This window comes from Rhinolophus sinicus, linkage group LG11 (genome assembly GCF_036562045.2).
Source record: "Rhinolophus sinicus isolate RSC01 linkage group LG11, ASM3656204v1, whole genome shotgun sequence".
Taxonomy (NCBI): Eukaryota; Metazoa; Chordata; class Mammalia; order Chiroptera; family Rhinolophidae; genus Rhinolophus; species Rhinolophus sinicus.
Window position 1 is genome coordinate 40,239,594 of NC_133760.1, and position 16,577 is coordinate 40,256,170.

At 51.9% G+C, this 16,577-nt stretch overlaps 1 protein-coding gene across 1 annotated transcript; it reads right to left on the minus strand.

Moving 5' to 3' along the window:
- Positions 1 to 5,396: 5,396 nt before the first annotated feature.
- CX3CL1 (C-X3-C motif chemokine ligand 1) lies at positions 5,397 to 16,220 on the minus strand. The gene is made up of 4 exons (XM_074314831.1): positions 15,952 to 16,220; positions 10,556 to 10,673; positions 8,092 to 8,610; positions 5,397 to 8,018 (listed from the first exon to the last, which is right to left on the minus strand). Exons 1-4 carry the CDS (start codon positions 16,019 to 16,021, stop codon positions 7,466 to 7,468), a joined length of 1,260 nt encoding a protein of 419 aa, XP_074170932.1. The 5' UTR covers positions 16,022 to 16,220; the 3' UTR covers positions 5,397 to 7,465.
- Between the last annotated feature and the right edge of the window lie 357 nt (positions 16,221 to 16,577).

Sequence of the window (16,577 nt, forward strand, 5' to 3'; positions counted from 1 at the left end):
GCGGATCGTGTGGATCCTACTTCCTGCATCTCAGCCAGAGACTGGGGTGCAGGAAGACGCCCTGTTGGGGTACTGGCAGATGTTTGCTTTTGTGTCTCGACCAGCCGCCAAGGAGAATATAGTGGTATGAACCCCCTATAGTGGCTCCGTTGTTGTTCCTTTTTGGCCTCACCATATCCTGCATTCTTATGTGGGGAGCAGGAGCTGAGACCCCGCATGACAAGCGGTATGGGACAGACACTAGGTCAGATCATGCTAATGGACACAGATGACTGTGAACCCTGGCCCTTCCCCTTTTTCACTCTTTCCAGGATCTGTGGAGGTCACTGGAGCACAAAGGGAAACAAGACACACACAGGCCTGACCTCACAGATCTTACAGAAGCGCAGTGAAACAAATAGGTATAGTCGAGTCACCTGAGGGTTGTGATGGACACAGGTGGGGTGAGTCCCTATAGCAGAGAACTTTCATTATGCTAAGAAGTCAGGGCAAGCCTCCTGGTGGATGCAACATCTAAACTGAGACCAATGGATAAGTAAGAGTTGGCCAGGGTAACAGTGAAGGGGGAAATTAATCCAGCAGGGGAAAAGCTAGTGCAATGACTCAGAGGTGTGAGAGAGAAGACTGACTTGAGAATATAAAACAATGTGTGGTCGAAGGTGTTGGGGGTGGGGAACGAGAACAAGGGAACCAGCATCAGGAGAGACGAGGCTGGAGCGAGCCAAACCATTGAAATCCTCCAGGAAAACGAAGACACGGAAAGTACACATATCAGCTCCTAGGACAGTGTAAAAACACCCATTTCTGTGCCGAGAGGTTTCTGGGCTTAGGAAGTATTATACAGGAAAGACTGGTTGACCAAGATCGTCTGGCAAACAGCTGGGACTCAGCAATGTTAATATTCTTAAGAGGGATATTTACTTCCTTGTTTGCTGAAGTCGTTGGCAGCATATCTGAACCATTAGAACTCCCAAGCACCAGTGTATTTCAGAGAAACTACAAAACCCTTCTTTTGTCCAACTCCGTTCAGTGAGAATTCCAAGTAAATCCATAGACAGTTAGTCAAGCTAAAGTTGGCCTTCATCCTGTCTGCAAAGGGGGCTCATGAAGGGGGCCAAGCTAAATGATGAAAGCCTATTTGTCCCAGTTAAGGAGTGTTTTCAAGCCTTTTAAGAGCACCATGCAACTTACTGACGAGTCATTCCTACTGAGTCTGAGGTTTTTCTCCCAGATTGCTCTATCAGTCAGGATAAGCAAGGTTATGCTACAATAACTAACATCATACTCTCAGGGGCTTAAAACCACAAAGGTTTGTTGCTGCCACATAGATTAGCTGGGGCACTTTCCGCAGCTGGTGACCCTGAGTCACCCTCCTTCTGGAACCCACGATCATCGTGCCATCATTTTCTGATATGTGGCCAGGGGCTGGTCTAGAAGAATTAAGTTTTTCTCACCAGTAATGAAATGTTTGAATCTTATGACAATCATCACTTCCAAGTCCAGCTCATTAGCCATCACTTGTCATTTGGACCCCACCAACCCCAGGGGGGCAGGAAGAGCAGCCCTGCCCCCGTGTGTCCAGGGGACAGCAAGCCAGAAATATTCAGAGAGTCTGACTACCACAGTCTCCAAGGACTTGAAAATGAAGAAACTTGCCTTTCTGTCCAAGTCTATGGTTCAGACATCTTGCTAGTCTGCTTTTAATCAGTTGGGCTTCATGAGTTTTGACCTTGCCGAGCTCAAAAGCAATTTAGAGGAGAAAAGTTACATTGACTTGCACTATATCTTTTAGCGTGGTGGTGGGGGGAATATACAAACTATTCTTATCTGCTTAATGACACCATGACCCTTCTTCATCCTACTTTCCTGAAAACTAAGAATGTTTCTTTGTAGAGATCCTATAATTCCATAGTCCCGTTTGGGAATCCAGTAACAAAAGCCAGTGGAAATAGGATGTTTCAAACCCTCTGGAAACATCTGTTTCATAATCATGGGTTCTATTCACCCAGAGCTCACTATGTGCGTGCCATTTTTCTAAGCAAGGATTGTCTCATGACAACTTCACTCACGAGATGAGTTATTATTTCCATTCTACAGAGGAGAAAACCGAGGCCCAGAGAGGTTAAGCAACTTGCCCAAAGTCACACTGCTAGAGATCCCCATGCTATATTCCGCTCCTGTATTGCTAAAAAGCAAGATGCTTGTGACAAGTAATTCTATTCTGTCCTCTGGGGGCAACAGATCCCTTGAAGGTGAGAGAGAGGCCTCTCTTCTAAAACATGCACCTGCTCTGGAATTGTCCTGTGTTCAGAGGCACCACCCTCCTCCCCCCATTTGGTGAGATTAAGGTGATGCCACGTGGGTCCAGCTGCTGAAGTTTGCCATCAGCTCGGGAAAGGCAGCCTGACACTAGATCTTTACAATCTCAGCAGATGAAACATTATTTATAGAAAAGCATGTGACTAAGCAGAAGCGAATGGGGCGCAGGTAGTCAGTCTCCTGCATTCTTGTACACACAGGAGCCACAGGGCATGTACACACACACACACACACACACACTCTCTCTCTCTCTCTCTGTGGCTCTCGGGTGCCCATTATTTAGTCTCAGGCTGGAAATTCCCGGCCATTCAATTCTGTGTTTTTCTGCCTGACCTCACCCATTTGGGGAATGTACAGAGGACAGGGGGCAGGGAAGAGGAACTAACAGCAAAGAGCAGAGAGTGAGAAGGCTGTAGGTAGTGTGGCTCCAAGAACGCTGCAAGCTTGGGTGGGCGTGAGTGGGGTGACCGAATGCAGGGGGCTCTAAAATGTTAGCGAGGTGCCAAATCCCCTAATTTGGAGGATAGCGCAGGGCTGGCGGTGAGGGGTGGGTGTGGAGAGGAGAGGAATGAGGTGGGGAAGGGGGCGATGGCTTCAAGGGGCAAATTCCCAGTCCCTCCCACCCCTGGAGTCTGACATAAGTAGGTCTGAAATGGGGCTTAGGGGTCTGTAGTTTTAAGAATCTGTGGCTCACACTTTGAGAAACAATGGTTAAGATTCAAGTGCTGGAAAAAGGCTTCAGGTCATATCCCAGCTCTGCTGCTGCAAGCCGTGTGACCTTGGGCCAGTCATGTATCCTTTGAGAGCCTTTCTTTAATCATCGGTAAGATGGGGACCCCTGTACATAAAGAATTTAGCACATTGCCTGGCGTGTGGTAAACATTAAATAAACAATGGTTACTATCATCATCATCATCTCCAGAACCCTGATAATTCTATCAAAGATTTCAGAGACCTCCAAGTCTCCATCAAATTCTGCATTCATTGTGGAATCACTTCAGCTAAAGTTTAGCTTTGTAACAGAAAGAGAAAATAAAACACAAACACCCCAGGACCCCTGGGGAACTGCTCTGGACTGAGTCAGAACACAATTTTCTCCCCTTCCCCACCTTCTTCCTGAGGAGGATGAGTTTCAACCTTAAGAATGTGATAAAATAGACAGGGACAAATATTTTCATTTCAAAGTCTCTGTCTGTGTTTTGTGTTATTTCGTGTTGCTGGAAGGGTGCTGTTGGGGAGAGATTGGGGGGCTGTGACCTTGCCTCCAGCAGAGCCACTTCCTGAGGTTGGGGGGTGGGAATGGCTTTGGGGTGGAGCAGGTCTCTGCTAAGGGGAGTACTAGAATCTGTAGCTTACGCAGAGGCAGCAAACTTAGGTTCTTGCAGGAACCTCAACCAAAATGTCTGTGGGGATTGACAGGTAATAAAATGAGGGAAGTTAGTTGGGTACACGGGAAATCACCTGCCCATCATGGTCTGTCCTTCTGATGGAGGAATATTTTTCCCGTGAGTCCCCAAATGATGTAGATGATGCTGGATCTGCCGGCAGTTTCTGGGTGTAGGCTGGGATCGTGTCTCATGAGACCAAAGAATGGAAACATGGACCCAGGAGAGGCAAAGAGTTCTAAAAAGAGGATAGTTTATTGAAAGCAAAGAGTCAGAGCTCTGGAGCGGGAGAGGGTCCCTAATGGGGGTGGCCCCTTGACTGAGGCAAAAGCTCTTACTTTTATACCTTCCCTTGCCTGCTTGGGGAAGGGGAGCTGTTTGAAGAAGGGAACTGGCGCCTTCTAATGAAATTCATGTACCAGCTTTGTTCTGCTTGCCCATCCTAAAGGAGTTAGCAAAGTAACCCACTCTTCTTTATCAGATCAGCTCCAGCCAAAAGGAATTTTATGATTAACCTCAAGGCCTTGTTACATTATGTCCTGGAGCAAAGGAGTGATTTCAAAACCTGGAGTTTTAGGATATGGCTGTCTTTTCTTTACTCCACCAGGGATCCTCCTGTCTACCTCGGCACATTAGCAAAGTAACCCGCTCTTATCTATCAGATCAGCTAACTCTCCTGTATCACTTCCTTGTCTCACTTCTGATGGAGACTTGGGCTCAGAGAAAACTATCCTTTACCAAAAGAAATCAAGAGCAGGGTGATGGTAAATGGCAACTGCCATGCCACAGCATCCAGGAGTACCAACGGGTGGAAGGGATGGTGGAGGACTGGGGTCTCATCCTGGCCTGCCCATCTCAAGGGGCAGCTGCTGCTCAGGCCCCACCCACAGTCATCCTGTCATCCTGGGGGTGATGCCACCCAGTTGGATCAGACCTTCTGAGTCACCTGAGAGAACATAGAAAAGTGGGTTTTTGTATGTAATTTCCTGATTTTTACTGGGTGCCTCCAACTTTTTAAAACACCATGTAGACATAGGATCTAAGATACCATTGATTGTAAAACATTCTGATATTTCATGAACTAGTAAAGAGACTTGTTAACTAACCTATGACAAGCCATTGATTGTAAGACTAATCCTAATTCCAAAGATGTCACAATGTGGAAAAAAAGTGTGCATCGCAGAATCCATGAAATACTGTATATCAACAGGCTGGACTTACTCTGTGGCACCTTGTGCAGTTCCCAACCTACACAACTGTACATAGCAGCTCTGATGAGACCGAGCCAGGACACTGGAGGGGGTAGGGGCCAACAGAATGTTTGTACTTGGTGATTCATATCTATGAATACCCAAGTCCTTTGAGAAGTAATCCCTTTTTGGGCTTTGTCTTTGATCTTTATTCTTTGACCAGGAATGAGTCAAGGCAGCAAAGAGGGAAATGTGGCCCAGATTATTAAAGGAGATACCAAGGCCTCCCACAGCTAGGGGACCAGAGCGAGGCCAGGGGCTCAACCCTCCTCAGCCCTGTCCCCAGGGCCCCGTCACCTGCTGACTATAAAAGTTCCTGCCACTCTGCCTCACAGGAACTGAGATAGGGGTCTCCAGGGCTCATTCAGGGAGTCTTGTCCCGTCCGCTGTTCCACCCCCTCTGAGGCTCTAAGCCCACCCCAGAACAAGCACCTTTACTTGATTCACAAGACTTTTCAATTTTATTACTAAAATATAAAATGCACAGACATTGGTGATAGGGTTGGGAAAGCAAAAGGATCGATCATCTCTTTCTAATGTCCTCCCCAAATTGTCCTTGTCCATGTCCTGCTTGGAAGAACTAACCAAGTCCATGAGCAGAGGGCCAGCTGCCCCAGCTGCTTTCTCACAAAGGAGAGGAGCCCCATCATGGGTGCCCCACTACTTGAAGGCTCCCAGGTGAGAGGAGCCTGAAAAAGTGCATTCAGACCTGCTGTCCTCCTCTCTGAGCTGTCAGAGTGCCCCCCTTCTCGAGCCAGGCCCAAACAGGGGGTGCCATGCCCAGCAGGAGGGTGCAGGAGGGCCCAGTCCTCTCTCTGTGGACGAGAGCTGTGTTTACTTCCTCTGAGCATCCATCTATGAAGGAATGTGTCACCTCTACCCTGAGGAAGCCCAGGCCATTGAAGGCTTCTCAGGTGGAGGTCAAGGGTCCACCTTGGAGACAATCAGAGGTGGGGAGCTGCCACCAGGAACCCTGAGGGGTGAGGCTTGCAGATCTAGTTCTGACAGTGGGGCACTGGCCAGCCCAGTGAGCCTCCAGCCCCACCCAGGCCTGCCTGAGTCCTCAGGGGCCAAAAGAACCCTCTATTTCACGCCCATAACTTCACTTCTCTCAAGGGTCCCTCCCCCCAGAACAGAGTCCCTTTCAGAAACAAGCACAGGAACATCATTGCTGGATTCTGATCTCACCTGGCCCTGCCTACAATTGGGGTAAAGGCGAGGGGAGATTTTGTAGTGCAGAGAGCAATGTTTTCTGGGGTCAGAGGTGGATGGGGAACCCAGGCCACAGGAAAGAAAGAGCAAATGCTGGACCCGCGTGTGACAGCTTCCTGCAGCTTCTTCCTGGCTCCCCTTGTGGAGTGCCTTCCCTTCCAGGGAGCCTGCAGGCCACCCCTGCTCCTTCAGCTTGTCACATGACACCCAGCTGTCTCACTGTCCCTGTAAGCCTAGTGGACACAGGGAGGGGCTGTTCTCAAAGTCCGGGAAGGACCTTTGGAATTGGTGTCTGCCTCGCAAGTACCCAGGCCCTATCCTACTACTGCGGCTGAGGTACTGACTCTCCCCCTCAGGGCAGGACTGCGCTATCAGATCTCTCTTGCAGGCCCTCCAGGCCACAGGGCCCACGGATTTGCCAGTGTCACCCATTAGTAGAGACTCGCTAGGACGCTCTGCTGATAAAGGTTGTGAGGCTGCACCCAGGGTCTGGGGAAAAGGGTCTCTGGACCAACTGGTGATGCTTGTGAGGGGTATAGGTTATTGCCACATTTTCCATCCCTCTTTTCTTTCACAGATGGGAAACCAGATATACAAATGCCTGGTGGACTTGGGACTAGAATCCCAGCCTTCATGCTCAGAGTTCCTTTGCTGCACAACACAGAGGAGGGAAAACAATCAGTCACTGGGTAACTTCATCTCCCCTTCCCATGATGCCTAACTGAGGGCAGAACATTTGCTGGGAGCAGTGCCAGGAAACACCAGGCTAGCCTCATGCAAGAAAAGACAGGTCCCCGGCTAGGGCATTGGGTCTGTACAGGGGACAGGGGAGATAGCACCGCAGGTGGCCGGGGTGGCTGGCAACTGCAGCGGAACCGAGACACGATGAGGTTGGAGGGTGTGGGCAGAAGAGGTCTGGCCTGAGGCTTACTTGTGAGATGGATTGACGGAGGTATCCACATGGGGTCATGGGCCAGAAGAGCTGGGCTTTCGATAAATAATTATTCATTGGGGCTGGGACAGTGTCAAAGGGAACCCCTAACCATGGCAAAGCAGCAGAAGAGAGTTTTCTGTTTTAGGGAGATTGAACTGAGTTGCGGAGGCCACACCTTCTGTCTCTAGTAGGTCAAGGATGGTCAAAGGGGTATGGCCAGGGGCTGATGTCAGTCTCACCTGGATCCTGCCTCCCAGCTTCGATCATCCCAGCTCAGGCCAGGCCCTTGGGTGAGGGTGGGAGTGAGGATGGGGGACCCCAGGCAGCTGTTGAGTTGAATATTTGGAAACAGGCACATGGGCATCTCACACTGGCACCAGGACATACGAGTTACTGCCACAGTTTCGGGGGATAAAGCGAAGCCCTTCCACCATGTCCCCCCCAAGATGGCAGGCCTGCAGGCTCTGGTAGGCAAACATGGCCACCCCCAGGCAGAAGAGGAGGCCAAGGAAGGCCAATAGCCCTATTGCTTGCCTCCTGGTGGCCGCCTGGGAGTCGGGGACATCCGGCCTCTGAGGGTCCTCGTCCTTGGGGGCCCAGCTGCCTGAGGCCACTAACTCCCTACTGGGGGCCCCTTCATAGGAGACAGGGACTATGGAGACGTGGGGCATGTTGCTGGGCTCCCTGAAAGCATCCGGGTGAGCTGAAATGGGACCCATTTCCTTGGGCTCTACAGAGCTCTCTGGCATGGGATTCTGTCTTCCAGTCCACACATCTTGGCCTTCAGGCCCAGTACTGTCCTCTGGGGCTGCGTGTAAAATGATGGGGGCCCGGGTGGAGGGGGCCTGGGAGGGGAGGGTCTGGGTGGAGGGGGCCTGGGAGGGGAGGGTCTGGGTGGTGGGGGCTTGGGTGGAGGGGTCTGGGTGGAGGGGTCTGGGTGGAGGGGGTCTGGGAGGGGAGGGTCTGGGTGGAGGGGGTCTGGGAGGGGAGGGTCTGGGTGGAGGGGGTCTGGGTGGAGAAGGTCTGGGTGGAGGAGGCCTGGGTGGAGGGGGTCTGGGTGGAGGGGGCCTGGGTGGAGGTGATCGACCCAGGTTGGTAGGCAGCAGAACTCTGCCGAGATGTGGTGGTGGTGACGGCAGCCGAGTTGTAAAGCTTGGTTGTCTCAGGCCCAGCCGGAGGCTGTCCATTAGGAGCCTTGGAAGCGGTGGGGAACATGGACCTCCAGGAACCAGATGCTCCCGTTGGCAGCTCTGAGGAAGTCCCCAAAGCCCTCTGTGTCTCCTGGTTACTGCTTTCCCCTGTAGCTTTGGGCTCCAAGACCGCAGCCATGGTGGTCTTGGGGTCCCCCATGTCGGATAGCTTCGCCGGTGTGACATTGTCCGCAGCGGCCATTGTAGTGTCAGTGTGCCAGGGGCCAGAAGTAGTTTTGCTGTCTAGATACTTCATGGCTTCCTGGACCCATTCTGCCTCTGGGTCAGCACAGAAGAATTTGTTCTTGATGGTTTCCAAGCTACAAGAGAGGAAGACAGGGACCCAGTGATGCCCAGATGCCATGTCGAGTAGGGGCACCACACAAACGCTCAGCAGGTGAACAGACCCGGCTGGAAATCCTGCCCCCACCACTTACCAGCTGTGAATTATGAGCTTAGCTGGGACAAATTGGCTTCTGGAACTTTCATGTCCTCACCTTAGAAGTGGAGATAAGATACCTACTTCTATAAGGTGACCAATAGTCCCAGAAAAAATGGGACCAAGGGGGTTCTCAAGATACAGGACTTTTCATGCAAGTCCCACCAAAGCGGGACACGTTAGTTGGTCATCCTACTTCTGTGTAAAAAATAAAAATTATGTAAAACACCTGGCTCAGAGTAGGACATCAGTAATCTGACACTAATAACAATGTTAATAATATTGTCATTACCGTGAAGGCAGGGGCTCTGGGCTGTGTGAGTCTTCTGATCGGGAGAAGTTACAGTGTTCTCAGCCACCAGGTGTGTGACTGGCAAGCCCCACGGTGGGACCTCCTCACTCTGGAAAGGACCCGATGTCACAATGTCCTCTTCCTCCTCTCCTTCAGTGATAGGGGCTTCCCTCTGGACCTCTACCCTTCTCCCCTAGTGTGTGTGTGTCCTCAGATTGAAAGGTCACCTAGTGAGCGACAGCCATACACATGCTGACTCCATTGGGCCTCCGAGTACCACCCAAATCTTGAGCTTCCTCTGAAGCTGTGTGTGGCTGGTTCACTGCCGAGACCAGGGCTCAGCCGACTGGGGTCCTTGCTCCATGCCATGGCCTGTGCTAGGCATTTTGCCTATTTAAACTTCACACCCATCCTGCAAGGTGGCTGCCACACTCGTCCCTATTTCGCAGATGAGAAAACTGAGGCTCGGAAAGGGAATGTAAATGTGCCTGGCTCCAGTGTGCTGAGAAGAAGTTCAGGAAGCAAGTAGTGTGACCTTAAGGCCCCACAGGCACCAAGGTGGCCCCAGGGCTGAGATCCCCTCCCTGGAGCTTCCCACTTCCCCTTCACCAAGAAAACAGAAGCAAATATGTGGGGGAGCCTGGAGGAAGTGAGCCTGGATGGGTGAGCAGAGAGGTCAGGGAGCAGCACACTTACCCCTTTTAGTAATTCACCGTCGTGCATTCATGGGAAGTACAAGATTTCCTTTAGCTAAGCCTATATTTAAAAGGCTCACTGGCTGTTTCCTGCTGCCAGGACTCCAGGTCTGGCTGCCCCTGCTTTAGGACCTAAAGGTCCTGGAGAAAGGCCTCAGGGCTGGGCATTTGGGAGGTATCCAAAAGGACCCCAAAGGAGCAAGCAGCCAACATGGCCAAGGACCCCACAGCCAGGGGGAGAGCTGGCTCAGCTTGACCCCTGCCCCAAGTCTCACAGAGATCTGTTTCCTGTCTGTCAAACAGAGATGATAATCTCTGCCTCACCTATTGTCAGCAGCTTCTAGAAACCCTGCCAAGCGCTTTACTTACATTATCTCTTTTCATGCTCCCAACTACTCATTTTACAGATAAGGAAACTAAGGCACAGAGGGCAGGCAATGGGACCAGGCCCACCCAGTCTTTAAGTGGTGAAGCCAGGATTTGTACTACCTCTGTTGGATTCTGGAACCTGCACTTTGAGACCACCCTGCTTTACCGCCCCAGGAAATCCAGCAGGTTTGGGTGCTGCATAGAACATGCTTTGGCCCAAGTGAAATTACCACTCTCAGTGGCTGCTCCAGGCTCCAGGCCATTCAGGAAGCCACACCCGCCTTTGCCATGTGGCACAGATATTGAGGTCAGCAAGGGGGCCAGCAGGTCAGGAGCAGGAGGAGCATTTGCTGAGGTCCTTGGCGAGGAGCCCGGGGTGGGGCTGGGGAGATGGGGACATGGATTAGCAGAGGCTTGGGACCATCCCCAGGGCCCGACAGGAATGCAGAGGCTGAGAAAGCAGTACCTACATTATGGCAGGTTTGCCGCAAGATGCTTGATTCCGTTGATAGCTGATTAGACGATCCTGGGGGATACGGGAAGTCATCTTGGTGCACGTGGTCTTGCATTTCTTCACACCGTACTGCCCTGAGCCCACAGAGGCCCCCAGTCAGCAGGGCTGCCCACGGGCATCTGGCCACCCAGCCCCACACCAGCTTATCCCAGCCACACCCCCAAGCCAGAACCAGGGGCCCGCACCCCGGACCTTCAAGGCTCTTGACCTCAGCCTCCCCTCCTCCCCTGCCCAGTCTCTGGCCAAACCTCTCTATGCCTCAGTTTCCCCGCCTGTAAAATACAGACAATGATAGTATCTACCTCATAGAGTTGTAAGGATTTATGAAAATGAATCCTTCCTTATAAAGCTCTTAGTGCCTGGCACGTACTAAGTGTCAATTTTAAAAATTAAGTTGCTGTAGTTGGTCGATTGCAAACAGGAGAGATGAGTCTGAGAGTGACAGGGATCTGCCAGAGGCCACACAGCCAGCAAGTGACAGAACAGGCTCTCTTACCCAACCTGGCTTGCGCTTCGGGGCCTGTGGTGCTGCCCCTCCCCCACCCCAATAAGTCACCTGCTCAACTATCTACGTGTACACCTACACATACACCACCGCTACATATACACCCCAGCCCTCCCTCTCAAGCTGGTCCATATTCATGGATTTCCACGACCTCTGAGACACACCCAGACCTCTCTCCATCCATATCTCATGTGCCCACCTGTGACACGTAGACATGCACACACACAGCAACAAAAACAATGGCATGTAGCAGATAATCAAAATTTTCAAATGTGTAAGTGTAACCACCTTCTAAAGAAAGTAGTGGGGGAGAGGTGTACTGAGTAGACCATCCTTTGTTCTGTCTTTAAGAGCCAGGGTGAGTTTGGGAGAAGTTGCTGAGAGGAACTAACTGACTCGGTCCTTTGGAGTTCCCAGGGCAAGCTGGGGGAGCAGGAGTAAGGAGGTGGCATGGAGATGGCAGGCGTGCATGGGTGGGGGCAGAGCAGGGTAGGCAGGGGTCTGCAGATGGCTGGCTACCACATGGAGCCAGAGAGAAACCCCAGGACAGGGTGAACGTCATTCAACAGATAGTTGAGAACCCAAATATTTTACATAAACATTTAAAGTTATTTGCATTGCATTTTCACTTTCTCCCTTCCCCTAAAATCTCCAGCAAAATTTATTCCACTTGGTATAAGCTGGGGAGCGGTATGTAAAAAATGAGGAAAAGACTGAGTTTCCTCAGTTTTGAGTCAAGGTCATAAGCAGCAGAAGCCAAGACCCCAGAAGCAAAAATCTAGAGGCCAGGACTTCCAGGACAGTGGAGTCCAGAGAGCAAACTGACCTTATCTAGCTCTGTAGGGCTGAGAGGCCCCAGCAGGTCCTGGGCTTCACCAAAACGTTCATTGCTTATTTACAAAAATTTACATGTCTATGGACATGCAAACATGAACTAGTACCTCCCAGGATGGGAGGGGATCTCCCTCCCAGCAGCTGGTCCCTGAGTCACAGGCCGCCTTTTTCAGGAACCAGGATGTAGACGTCCCCTCTTTCTCCCAGAGCAGGATCTGGGAATGACTCAGCTGCAGCCTCCCCAGGCCCCATTGAGTAGAGACAGTCTCTTGGACTGGTCTGGCAGGTGTCTTCCTGGGGAAGATCCAGAGAAACGGTGCCCCTGGTGACCTGGAGCCAGGAGGAAGCTGCCCAGTGGGCAGGAGGAATGAGTTTGGTAAAGTCAGTTTGCTCTCTGGACTCTGCTTCCAGGATGGGGAAGGCCACTGCCCACCTCTGAGGCTTCAAAGAGCCACAAAGTCAGCCTGTCCTTAAAGTCCCCACCCTCTACCAATGTGCCTGAATGTCCTTGGCCAGACAGACTGTTCTTGGTCCTGCCCGGGGAAGGTTGTATAACTAACGTAGGGAAACTTTTCTTCTTGGAAACTGAAGTTTTCTTTCCTGTAATTGGAGACAATGTCTCCATCCAGCTAGTCATTAATTATTAGTCATATGTGAGTTTCAGGAGGGCAGGGAGCTCATCCATCCATCATCCATCCATCCATCATCCATCCATCCATCCATCCATCCATCCATCCATCCATCCATCCATCATCCATCCATCCATCCATCCATCCATCATCCATCCATCCATCCATCCATCCATCCATCCATCCATCCATTATCCATCCATCCATCCATCCATCCATCCATCCATCCATCCATCCATCCATCCATCCATCCATCCATCCATGTCCTGATTTAGCCAATACTTGTTTGAATTACTCTTGAGTATCTACAAAGTCCCAGGCCCTCTTGTCCTTAACCCTAAACTCTCTCTCCTGCAGGTGCTGGTGCTGAGCTTGGAGAGAGCACCTCAGTTCCAATCAATGCTGTCAGATTACTCAGCCATCAAATGCTGACCCTCCGTCTTGCCAGGCCCTGTGAGACATAATGGGATGAACAAGGCCTATCTCTGCCCTCAGAAGGCTCCCAGCTTGATGGGCAGCTAAGACACACCCACAAACTATCGAAGCTTTTCTTAACTGAGCACCTACTATGTATTGGAGCCTGTGCTCAGCACGAGCACATCTGCTTTCATTAATTCCTGATATCCCTGCAAAGAGAGTATTGGTATGTCCATTTTACAGATGCAGAAGCTGAGGATCAAAGAGGTTAAATGACTTACCAGAGGCCACACAGCTGCTTAGTGGCCGTTCTGGTTTTCCTTCCAGCCCCTATCCATCCCACTTTCCTAGTCTGCCTTAAACACCAGGTAGAAACACCATGTCCCAGAGCATAACCCAAATTTGCTGGGGTTTACATGAGGGAGAGAACTGCAAGTGATCAAGGGAGGCTTCTTGGAGGGGGGTACCCTTTAGGCTGGACCTCAAGGATGAGGCTTACAGACAAGAAGAGATAGGCATGTGCTGGTTCTCTGGGTGAGGTGATAGAGAAAGGGCTTGAGCCCGTGCCAGCTGTGTGTCCTGGATGAGTCACTTTCTAAGCCTCGATTCCCTTATCTTTAAAATGGACATGATACCTGCCTCACAAAGCGGTTTTGAGAATAAAGATATTTAGCTTTCTGGAGCACGGTTTCCTCAACAGCAAACACCACTGACATTTTGGGCCAGACAGTTCTTTGTCGTGGGGGCTGTCCTGTGTCCTATGGGGTGTTTGGCAGCCTCCCTGGTCTCTTAGGTGCCTGAGCACCCCCAATAAAAAATGGTGGGACATTTGTAACAACCAAAACTGTCTCCAGAAATTGCCAAATGTCTCCCACTGAGGACGACTGCCCTGGAGATATCCACGTGGTCCCCTCCTCCGCCTCCCTCAGTGTCCCTTCTCAGGGAGGCTGCCCTGACCCCTTACTTAAAATTTCAACACCGTCCCCCACCCCCTATTTTATCACAGCCACATTTTTTTCTTCTAACAGACCAAATTGTTTACTGATTTATTTTGTGTACTGTCTGTCTTCTCCAGTCGATGTTCAGCACCCCAAGAGCTGGGATCTTTGGCAGTTTTATTCACTAATGTGGCCCCAGCACCAAGAAGAGCAGTGCCTGGCACATAGTAAATGCCCAATAAATACTTGTTGAGTTAATTACCAAAATGCACACAAGTACTTCCTGACAGAAAATCTTAACCGATGGAGAAATAGAGGAATTTTTATTTAAATTTGTCAGAGGCCTGGATCTGACACCCTGAATTCATTCTCCCTCGCCTTCCCCATCCACCCCCACCACTAACTGGGAGCAGACTACAGCAGCTTAAAACAGATTTATTTCCCTCCCCCCCCCCCCTTTCTTGCTGGGGCTTGAGTGGGAGTGAATGTGTCAGTGCTTGGGGAGGAAAAATTCTCTGTCCTGACTTGTACCTGCAGGTTTGTTACATAAAGCAGGGGAGCTTCCTGCCTCACACAACCCCACAAACCCAGATTTGGAAACTGACGCAGTTGTCTTGCACCAGCCAGGGCAGCAGCCATGAAGCCCTCAGCCCCCCCTTAGAGCCTCTCTGGCTTGTGGACCACCCCCTAGTCCTGCAGGGGCTCCGCAGGGGGTCTCTCAGAGCCACAAATGTCCTTGTGGGTGAGGATCTCCAAGGTGGGCCTGGCCAAATGCCCAGTTTTACGGGAGGAGAAACTGAGGCGTAGGAAGGTTGAAATAATGTATTTCCCAGGAAAATGAGTGACCAAGATTAGGGCAAGAACCGGATGGTCCTGAAGCCTCAGGCTGCTTCCCTGAGTCCTGGTCCCCCCAGGACCCCCTCTCCATCCTAGCATAGGAGTCCCCCACCCTAGCTTAGTATAAATAATCCTCCTCCCACTTCCAAAATGCCCTCCAAGACAGTGGAGCCTCACGACACAGGAGACAATAGCAATATCTAAAGGTGCAATAGCTGGGACCAGAGAAGGCAACACCCCTCTCAGGGTCAGGGCTATGGCAAAGCAACCTTCATTTAATGCCCCTCTTTCAGTGCTCACTCTCCCCAAACACCTCAGGCCTCAGGGTTCAAGCCCAGGAAGCAGGAAGACAGCAACCCTTGGCCTCTGCCACCTCCACCACCCCACCCATCTGCTCGCCGCCCCACTGGTGGGTTTTTCCCACCTACACAGAGGGACTCAGACTACATCCATGCTCCCTCTTGCATCCAACCCCACCCCCTCCTGCCCTACTTGCTGGCTGTGTATCCCCAGGCCAGTTTCTCACCTCTTTGGGCCTCCCTCCATCTTATGGCAGGTGGGATGGCTACATCATGCCCTCCCATGTCCCAGGCTCCAGAAAACAAGTGACTGGAGATGCAAACATTTTCTGAGCTATGCTTGAAGGAGGAAGGCAGTATCATGGGGGAGACACAGGCAGAGGGATTGGGACTAAGGCCAGAGCAACGGTGACCTTGACCTCCACTGGTCTTGGGACCTCTACTCCTGGGGTGGCCTTGAAATCAGGGCAGAAGAAAGTCCCAACTGTGGCCTCACCCAGGGCTAGGCTGAGACTCAGGAGTCTAGACTGCAGGTTACATATTAACCTGGGTAGGGAGGGCCAGCCCACTGTCTGCCAGGGCTCCTATCCTGGTGCCCACCAGGAGCCTCCTCTGGCTGCTCCCAGGCCCACCCTCCTGGCACCCCCACACTTGGCACCCCTGTGCAGTAGCTGCCTTGCTCACTGGGCCAGGCAGGGGCAGTTTCAGAGCCGGGGAATCTTTCCTGCGGGAGGAGCAGCCCCGCAATCCCCCCACCCCCCACCTCAGGCACATCCCTCAGGAGTGGGTTGCCACAAACCCAGGCAGGGTCTGGGACCCTGACGTCAGGCCTGTGGGGAGAATGGGGCTGGAGGCGCCCTCACCTTGGCCATGCCCACGGCCACCCCACTCACCCGCCAGCAGCATGGCCAGATGGCAGAGGACAGCCAAGCGGAGCAACCAGGAGAGAGGTGGAGGACCCATGGCTGAGGGACGGCGGAGTCCGGCTGGGGATCCAGGTGAGGCCGCGGAAGGCGGCCAGGGCCAGCGTCCAAGCTCAGTGCTATCCCCTGGCGTGCTGTCTGAGCTCTGCCTGAGCTCTCGCTTTTTATAATGCAGGCAGTAGGAGGGGAAAGGAAGGGAGCCCGTGTGCAACCACTGGATTCCTCAGAACGTTGCCAAGGAACGGAGTCAGAGCGCTGAATGAAGGCCTGCATTGGGGGAGGGGAACTGGGCTGGCTGCTCACTGTGGCTCCACAAACCAGGACCTGCCAGGGAGGCTGACCAGGAATGCTTGGGTTCAAAGGGTATCCTCTCCTCTCATAGGCCTACTGGGAGCTAGCATATGCCCTTTGGTCTGTCCTGGGGCCCTAGCTCCTCAGTGGGCAATAAAAACAGAACAGAGGGTCCTGAGAATAGAGAATGCTGCCTGCAGCAAACCAGGGGAAATCAGCGTTGTCCCTTGGTTTCTTGCCAGTCTGGGTCTGACAAATTCTCATCTGGGTCTGGGGGGGGTATCTCCCCCACACCATGAAGGACT

Coding starts and splice junctions, on each gene's coding strand:
- CX3CL1 (XM_074314831.1), bottom strand. CDS start 16,021: ATGGGTCCTCCACCTCTCTCCTGGTTGCTCCGCTTGGCTGTCCTCTGC. Junction 8,611..10,555: donor TGCGGCAAACCTGCCATAAT/GTAGGTACTGCT, acceptor CCTCTCTTGTAG/CTTGGAAACCATCAAGAACA. Junction 8,019..8,091: donor CAGACCCCCTCCACCCAGAC/CCTCCCCTCCCA, acceptor CCTCCACCCAGA/CCCCTCCACCCAAGCCCCCA.